At 40.3% G+C, this 9,413-nt stretch overlaps 1 protein-coding gene across 1 annotated transcript; it reads left to right on the top strand.

Moving 5' to 3' along the window:
- Positions 1–903: 903 nt before the first annotated feature.
- Positions 904–7,591, top strand: LOC122767578 (nuclear receptor subfamily 4 group A member 1-like). Its single transcript, XM_044022926.1, has 7 exons — positions 904–1,010; positions 3,139–3,977; positions 4,653–4,782; positions 5,030–5,193; positions 5,283–5,485; positions 5,597–5,775; positions 5,891–7,591. The coding sequence occupies exons 2-7, from the start codon at positions 3,141–3,143 to the stop codon at positions 6,145–6,147; spliced, it is 1,770 nt and encodes a 589-aa protein (XP_043878861.1). The 5' UTR covers positions 904–1,010; positions 3,139–3,140; the 3' UTR covers positions 6,148–7,591.
- The last annotated feature ends 1,822 nt before the right edge of the window (positions 7,592–9,413 follow it).

The following is a 9,413-nucleotide window of genomic DNA, read 5'->3' as shown; positions in this document are numbered from 1 at the left end:
ATTGCGTTTTTTTTATTGCAGTAATTTGAGACAGGGGAGGGTTAGGGGACAGGGTCTCCAATAACACCAGAAAAAGACACTAGATTGTCACTAGTCCCTTTTTGAAAAGAAAAAAAAAATTGCCAGAGGGGTCTTAATACTCACTAAATACGGTAGCGGGAGCTATTCATCTTTCAACTTGAAGGTTATGGGCGGTGGTGCCCCCACCCGAATCAAATTCAGCTTAGGGCCCCATAAAGGCTTGGGCCACCACTGATGTGGACCTTTCTGTTTACTTCATTACTGTCACTAGTTATTTAGGTATAGATTGCATCCATCTGTCATCTCTGTTTAAGTGACTAGTGACAGACAGTACTTCAGGGCCCAATTAGATATCAGCTGGAGCCAGAGCTCCCCGTTTTTTTCTTATACATAAATTCATTTAGAAATTCACCCCCTCACGTTTAAAAACAAAAAACAAAAACTAACAAAACATTGGCTGCTTCATCCTGGTTGTTGAAGCCTATAATACAAACAAAGGTAAACCTCTATACCGCAGGTGTTTCCTGGACTTTCCTGTGATAACACACGCGTGTCAACTGTAACATTTCCAGTCTGAAAACGTCTGCACCTCCAAACGCGGGCTATTCTTAGCGCTTTTCATCCAGTAATAGACCCACGTGAGCGCCGCCGCTGTCGTTTTCAGTTTATATTTAGAACGCACGCTCCCCCGGCTCTTGCGTCAATGGAATCCCGGGCGTGCGTCACACGGAACGACGTCGGTTCGGCGAGCGGCGCTGATTGGCCCGCGCCCCGGAAAGTTCCACCGCCCTGTTTACCATCTATGGGCACGGACCCGCCTTTTTGTCGACGCAGCCAAAATAAAACAAGAGTGTATGGAGTCTTCAGCGTCGCTCTGACCCAGTGTGAGAGTTTGAATGAGTGTGTTTGCTGCCACAGGTGTCACACACTAGACTCTCTGCTTTGGAATAAATGAAAAGCTTCACAATCTGGATATTTACATGAATTAGGTAAGTGGAGTTGTTTTGTTTTTGTTGAATCATTCACTCGTTCACCTTGATGCTGATGTTAGATTTACTCTCATTCACTAACTACTACGACTACACTTTGGTTTAGAGATATACAGGGCTTTAACTATTATTCCATCATTAATTAATCGCCAATTGCTTTTTTCATAATTAATCAACGAGACTTTGAAAACAGTTCTCTTGCTTCTTAAATGTAGCAAAATAACAAAACCAAAGATGTTCAGTGTGTTGTGTCTTTGTTATAGAGAACAAACCAAAACAAAGTAACTATCTCCGGTTAGTGAACAAAACAAGGCATTTTGAGTCGTGTTGATGTTTGACAAAACAGCTGATCAAATAACTGAGAAAATAATCGTCAGATGAATTAGTTAGTTGCAGCAGTCAGGGGGACACACTCACTTAAAAAAGGTCTTTGAGTTCACCTGACCTAACGTGATGCAGATCTAAAACCCCTGCAATAACTTCATTCACAAGTTCCACCATGTCAAAGTTTGTTTGTAACCATCTTCAGAAAAATGTTTCATCTAATTCGATATATTAACAACAAAATACACTCTCCAAACTGAGCACTAGGAGCATTAAGCCGCACACTCACTGTTTAAACTCAGTGTACACAAAACAATCTGGCAACTCAAGTGTAATTCCATTATTTTGAGGACACACATTGTTGTTAGAACACAAACTCTTGTTAAAACTGAGTATATATATTATTTAATAGAGGAAATGATCCAGAGTCAATGTGATGCAGCTTTTCCTGTGAGTAAAAATAATAACAATGCTGCTGCAGCCACAGTGCTAAGAAAACTGAAAACCTCACACAGACTGTCTTTACTGTCTGCAGAGCTTTCACAGCCGTCTGCTCCACATGTTCATGGTAATAGTTCCGAGCTTAATCTTTGATTTTACTTGCAAACGTTTTTTGTTTTTTGTTGGGGTGAGCGTGTATGTGGGGTCTGTTACTGTTGCTGTATAGGTGTGAGGAGTAGGGTGTATATTTAGGATATAAAACACATGTCGGACACTTGAGTAGTGTGACCTCCTCGTAAATCAACTTCATTAATAGGAAAGGTAGGAGGAGGGAATAAAAACCTTTGGATTGAACAGTTTTGGAGGAACATGCAGCACATTTTGTACTGAAAAGCCTAGTGAGGGATTTACCACTTGTGGATACATGTCCATTTACCCACCCATGCGCACACGCACACACATAAACAGGCTTTGCCACCTTTCCCATTTAAGCTGGCATTCAGCCCACCCTGAAACACTATCTGCAACACTCCCTGGTACAGACCCTGTGAAAGAGGGTTGCCCTCCACTGAAGGAGATTTTCAGAGCATTAAGAGCCAGTAACACAATATCCGGCAAGATCAGATTGCTCACTGGACCACCCTCTGCATTTTCTAAAGAGGACTCATTGGCCCTGAAGCTAGAGAAACGGTGTGTGTGTTAGGGAACCGAGATGGTGTTAGTGTGTGCTACTGTTTGGAAGAGTGTACAGACAGGATTAAAAACTTTGACCTAAATGATTTTATCTTATTTGACGTGCAGGTTTGAACACTTTAATGTTGCGCTTTAATAACTCCAGTTAACCCCAGTAACTCACTTGCATCTGTTTTGAAAAATACGCTTAAAAAAATAATTATTGTGTAGGAATTAGTGACATCTAATGTTGAGACTGCATGTTGCAACAAACAGGACTCCTCTGCTCACCCCTCCCTTTCGCAAGTATGTCAGGGAACTACATTGGCCCTTGCATACTTATAAATGTGGAAATGCAAGCCACTGTAGAAACATGATGGCACAAAATGGAGGCCTCACAGAAGCTAGGCCCTGGCCTAAAGTACAGTAAAAAGGCTTATTCTAGTGCTTCAAAAAACATCTTTAATTAAAAACAATTATATAAACTTATATAAACCCACTTATGGGTAGTATATTTTAATTCCTTAATGTTACACACTGGATCATTAAGAATCTGCCTATAGATGTGACATTGAATATTATAACATATATGTATATATGTATGTATATATAATATAATAATATTTTTAAAAATGGAAACTACTGCTTTGTATTGGAATTTTAATGTGATTGTTGCTGTGCTCTTCCCTAGCGATGCCCTGTGTACAAACCCAGTATGCTTCCCTGCCCCATGACAACTACTTCAGCTCTGAGTTCTTGAATCCTGACCTCAGTGCCAAACTGATGATGGACATCAGTGGCCAGAAGGACCAGCTGTCTACATCGTCGTTGCCCAGCATCAACACCTTGGTGGGAAATGGCTACGTGGGGGAGTTTGATGCCTATTCCTGCAAGATTACCACGTCTCCCTCTGCCTCTACCATTCCCTTCAATCATGCCATGGCAGATGAAAGCCCCAGCCCTCAGATGCAGAACCAAGCCTTCAAGCTGGACGACCTCCAGGTGTATGGCTGTTACCCCGGCTCCTTTGCGTTCAGCTGCCTCGATGAAACACTGTCGTCGTGTGGCTCAGACTACTATGGCAGCCCGGTTTATGCTGCTGCTTCTCCTGCAACACCAGGCTTTCAGACACAGACTGCACCGTCCTGGGATTCCCCTTTTAGCCCCTACCCACCGGCCCCTCCCTCCTCTGTGGCCGATAAGGCCCCCATGGCTCAGCAGCTCTCCTTTTTCACCTTCAGCCCCACGCCGGAACAGCACTCGCCCTTGGGGCAGCATCAGGATGCTCCATCAGGACAGGACGACCCTTTCTTCTTGTCGCACCAGCAGCATGTCTCTCCACTTCATTGTCCCCCCATGTCTCTGGATCATGGGCCTCTGGAAAGCCCCAGGATAGTGGAGGGGACAATGATGTCCCCCAAAACCCAGAATGCAGGATCCAGTGAGGGGCGCTGTGCAGTCTGTGGTGACAATGCTTCCTGTCAGCACTACGGAGTCCGCACATGTGAGGGCTGCAAAGGTTTCTTCAAGGTAAACAGATGAACAACATTTGCATGTTTGGACACAAGGAAACAGAGACTATAGTACTGTTAAGGCAACAGTCCAAACATAGGCTGATATTTCTGTATCTCAGACATAATAAATAATAATAATAATAATAATAATATTAATAGTACATTTTTATTTTTGATGCACTTTTCATTTGAAAACAGACTTGGTAGAAAGTGGTAGAAGGATACATAAAATTGTATAGCTGGAAAAGCAATAAAAGGCTAATATGTGAAAACATTGTAAAGGTATAGACATGAAAAAATTATGGTATCAAATATTATATAGTATATTTAAGGAAGGTAAGAAACAGTGGCACCATTTGGTATTATATATTTAGGTCTGAATTCTTTAAAATGCGAGTTTAGTTTAATTTGGCTTATTTAGCTTATGCGTATACATAAGAAAATTAATATCATAGCCTGATGCAGTGAGCTTTCTCAGTCTCAATAAAATAGCAAAGACAAAATCAACAACTTAGTTATGTTGACCTATAATACACTAGTGATAATAGGCTGCCACTGATATTAATATGCATTTTCCTTTCAATGTGTTTTAAACATACTATATAGCACTAATCAGCATTTCTATAATGCACCAAATGTGTGCAGCAACATTAACTTGAATGTAATACAGTATTCTTTCCTCATCCAACAGCGAACTGTGCAGAAAAATGCAAAGTATGTGTGCCTTGCTAACAAAGACTGTCCGGTGGACAAGAGGAGGAGAAACCGCTGCCAGTTCTGCCGTTTCCAGAAATGTCTCACAGTGGGAATGGTCAAAGAAGGTAATACTATGTCAGACTCTTAAATCCTTCAGAGACTAGTGTCCCATGATCATTCATCAATGCTTGAAGTGACATATGACATACGTGTAACCGGAGCCTTACGTCGCCAACTGCAGTAAAAAAAAAAAAAAAAGGGAATCTGAAACTGATACAACAGTTGTTTTTTAAGGTGTGGGTGCAGCAGTGGTCATGTGAGAGTCACGAACATGTACTGATCGTGTTTCTCTCCTCCACATCTCTCACCTAGTTGTTCGCACAGACAGCCTCAAAGGCCGCCGGGGTCGTCTGCCATCCAAACCCAAGACTGTGGCTGAGGCTTCGTCCACAACACCCAGTGTCAACATCATATCCTCGCTCGTCAGGGCTCATTTAGACTCTAACCCTACCACTGGAAAGCTCGACTACTCCAAAGTAAATCTGAACACAGTGGTTACATGATGTAGAGTGGAAATAAAGAAAATCATTTCAGTTTAATAGACCCTTCCTTCTCCCCCCCTCAGTACCAGGAGAATGTGGACAACCCCAAAGAAAAGGAGGATGCTGGAGACGTCCAGCAATTTTATGACCTTCTGACTGGTGCTATGGATGTGATCAGAAAATGGGCTGAAACGATCCCAGGATTCACAGACTTCTGCACAGAAGACCAGGAGCTGCTCCTTGAATCTGCCTTCGTTGAACTCTTCATACTCCGACTTGCGTACAGGTTAGCTTCATTTACAGCAGAACAACATTACAGATCAACTAATAGTTCATAAATATTGTGTATACATTTTTTTCTAAGCTTTGATTGCTCTGCTGTCTTGAAACTGCACAGGTCAAATCCAGAGAAGAACAAGTTGATCTTCTGCAATGGTGTGGTCCTCCACCGACTGCAGTGCGTTCGCAGTTTTGGGGACTGGATTGACTCCATCATGGATTTCTCCCTCAGTCTTCACCGCATGAAATTAGACGTCTCCTTGTTTTCCTGCCTTGCGGCGCTTGTTGTCATCACTGGTGAGGGCCTTTGTTTGCCTTTCACTTTCGTGAATTTCATTGTTTTATTTGACTTTTCTATGTACATTCAGTATGGTGTTTCTTATAAAAACGTCTTCTTCTTTCTTTTACCCAGATCGCCATGGACTCAAGGAGCCCAAACGGGTCGAGGACTTTCAGAGTCATCTCATCACTTGTTTAAGGGAACACTTAAGTGGATCAGATATAACCAGGACCCAACCCAACTATCTTTCTCGTCTTCTGGGCAAACTTCCCGAACTGAGAACTCTGTGCACACAAGGCCTGCAGCGCATCTTTTACCTGAAACTGGAGGACTTGGTCCCTCCTCCACCAATTGTGGAGAAAATCTTTATGGATACTCTGCCCTTCTGAAAAAAAACAAGCGTTTAATATGTAAAGACTGATTCACACACAAAAACTGTGAGGCCCTGAACTCTGCTGGTAAACCTCCTTCTAGCACACTGACCCGTGTGCTGAGAGACCATTATTTTTCTAACATCACATCTTAAAATTTTATATAGTACCTGTGTGAGTACTACATAAACAGTTATTTCAGTGCACTTCTGGACACAGTTTATATATATTATATTTTTGGGTGCATTTGTAAAATGACGATATTGCTGTGCTGTAGATGTGAATGTTGCTATGCAGCTAAAGAGACAAGGGTATTTGGGTAGATGCAATGTAGTGTTACATGCTCGGAAACACACTAATTTCTTAAAAAGCATGTTGTTACTTTTTTTAAAATGACTTTAGTCCTGTTTGTTAAAAAGAAAAAAACAACTGTGGAGTCCTACTTTATTTGTTAATAATTCCCCTTCCTTGTGCCACAAATGATAGTTTTAGTCATAATCTTTCTCCTGTGGAAGGTCTCGGACCAAAGTTTACTCTTATTTTGATAGATTCAGTTTCAAACCTTATTGCCTTAAAACCAAGCAAAATGTTCCACCATAACTCTAGTGCTGCCACCTTGTAAAGGCTGATGCTGGCAGAGCTTCTGCTCAGCTGCGTTTCCCTGTAATAACGTACTTCTCGGGCTTTTGAGAACTAAATTTGACTTGTTGAATGAAAACGCAAAGTGCCTTTTATAAAGCCTTAGTTTGTGAATCACATCGAGAGACTCCCGGTGATTTTTCTATATTATTCCAAATGTCACATGCAGGAAACCCCACATGCTGCAGACATGAGCTATAGGTCACCATGATGAGTATGATCACAACTCTCAATAGCATATCAATATAGTTTGACAAAGAGCATATAATGCACAGTTTACACTAAGCTGGGAGAGCAACAGGTGGTTTAGAATCTACAAGATTTAAATTCTCTTCATGTTTCTGAGGTTTTAGGAGAGTTGTCCATTTTTAGATTGAATTTGGTCAGTGCACAATTCACAGTCAACCATGATAATACACATGGAAAATGGCCACCATGCATTAAGTGTAAATATTTTATGTTTGATATCAACTCTTCCTTGATTCTTACATGTAGACATTTCATCTGTCATTTGTTTTCAACCTTGTACATTTTTCCTTGCTGTCTTCCACATTCTGATGAATTGTGTTTTTTTTATCTCAAAATTTACAAAAGGAACTCTGTTTCTTAAAAATATAATCACAGTGAAATGTGATGTGCAGCTATGAGCATTTTGTTCACATTGTCCAAACAGTAAAAATAATGTAATGTTTTTTTTGTTTGTCCTAATGTTGCGACTTTTGTTTGGAAAATGTGTGGACTTGTGAAAATACTGCCAGGGCTTTAATGGTGCAAAAAATATTCTGAGACTGAGAATATTTGATAATAAATGTTTTTAAAAATACCACTGATTACTTTCATTTATATTTCTGCCGTATTATGATTTGATACTGTATAGGTTTGTGTCCACTTTCAGGTGTGTTGGATGAAATTTTCACTTCCTTCATTCGACATTTGACATTTTTTTTCAGTTTGAAATAATACAAATTCTATAGATAAGATGTATTTTTATCCTTTGAAGTGAATTTTAATATTTTCAACAAATCCTATGAAGAGACTAAAACCAACAATCCATTAGTTAGTTTGAGTTCCTTTTCTGTCTCCCTTAGACGACTCATCCCTGGGCTCAGTTTGTCCCACTGAAGGTGCAAATCTGCAAACACATCATGTAACAGCTGGGCACTGTAGTTTTTAGCAACACTTTACACAAACAGGTGTAAATTGTGCGTTTGTAGGAACTATTTTAAGCTGTGGATCCGATGTTAATTGCGTGACTGTCGCTATGTTTGAAGTCAACCATTGTGTCCAGAGGAATCCAAAAGACGACTGATCCCCCCTGACCTTTCTGACGTTTTGTATTCAATAAAAGGTCATCAAATTTATCAAAGACATTCACGACGGATCACAGAATGAATAACACTGTGTATCGCTGTCCAGTAGTTTGGTTTAAGGCCAAATACCAGAAAAACTAATGAGTAACTTTGTGTTAAGTGGTACTTTACACACATTGCACCTACCTTATACACTGCACTTTACATAGACTACATTACCCCCCACATACTTTTACAGTTGAGCAAAAGATGCAGTTTTGCACTTGTAACGTTCTATAAACCAAATATGAGTTTAGAGCTGAAAGAATTACTCGATTATTAATCGATTACTAAATTAATTGACAACTATTTTGATAATCGATTCATCAGTTTGAAGCTTTTTTCATGATTAAAACAAGATTTCAGAGTATTTTCTTAATTTCTTTGCTCTGGATAACAAAGAAATCATTAAAAGTCAATCATTTTTGTTTGTGGACAAAACAAGACATTTGAGAACATCATCATTTCCGGGTTTGTATCAACATTTTTTAAAGGTTTTCAGATATTTTATGGACCAAACGATTAATGGAGAAAATAATCAACAGATGAATTATTAGTTGCAGCTCTATATGAGTTTAAAAATCAATGTAATAATTTCATTATATGATTGTCTTTTGCCTGAGCAGTTTCCTCCTCATCACCATTTTATCTTTGCATCTCGCCACATCCCCGTTGCTACGAGACAAAGGACGAGCAATTAAAAGTGCCCATTTTCTATTGGATAGTAATGAATGACAGACAGATGGAGAGGGCCTGAGAGCAGGAGGAAGAGTTTATTTTCCCTCATACTTCCCTCATCTTCATTAGTGGACTAATCTGTCATGGTTTTGCACTGACTTGATAATCAATAATTCGTCTTTTATCTTTCAAACACGAAACAAAGCTCAAAGCAACACTGGACTTCAGCGCAGCCTCTCTCACCCCTGTTTAAAATAAGCCTAATCAGGGTTTGACCACACTTGTTCTATACATTGATTATTTTCATAAAAGATATACACTATGTCCAGACTTGTCCTTTAATTAGAGGCAAGAAATAGTTTCATCAGCTGACAGGCTCTACATTGTGCTTCAGCTCATTACATGTTAATGTGACCAAAAGCAGTCCTTCATCTCCTCTTCACTCGGCCTGTGATGTTTTGTCACACATGGTGCTAATGTTGGCATCATCCTTGACCAGAGGAAGCCAACACCGTCCCACTCTCAGCCACAGCAGACTGTGGGACTGCCTGTTTTCAGCCGCCTGACACCCGATCCCACTGTACACCACATAGCGTTCATCTGGATTTTGGTGTTGGC

The sequence above is a fragment of the Solea senegalensis genome, linkage group LG4, assembly GCF_019176455.1.
Source record: "Solea senegalensis isolate Sse05_10M linkage group LG4, IFAPA_SoseM_1, whole genome shotgun sequence".
Taxonomy (NCBI): Eukaryota; Metazoa; Chordata; class Actinopteri; order Pleuronectiformes; family Soleidae; genus Solea; species Solea senegalensis.
The sequence above is the reverse complement of the archived record's forward strand: the minus strand, read 5'-3'. Positions and strand labels throughout refer to the sequence as shown.

Excerpts from the sequence above, each read along its gene's own strand:
- LOC122767578 (XM_044022926.1), top strand. The coding sequence starts at position 3,141 with ATGCCCTGTGTACAAACCCAGTATGCTTCCCTGCCCCATGACAACTAC. Across the intron at positions 4,783-5,029 it reads AGTGGGAATGGTCAAAGAAG|TTGTTCGCACAGACAGCCTC; the intron begins GTAATACTATGT and ends TCTCTCACCTAG. Across the intron at positions 5,486-5,596 it reads ATACTCCGACTTGCGTACAG|GTCAAATCCAGAGAAGAACA; the intron begins GTTAGCTTCATT and ends GAAACTGCACAG.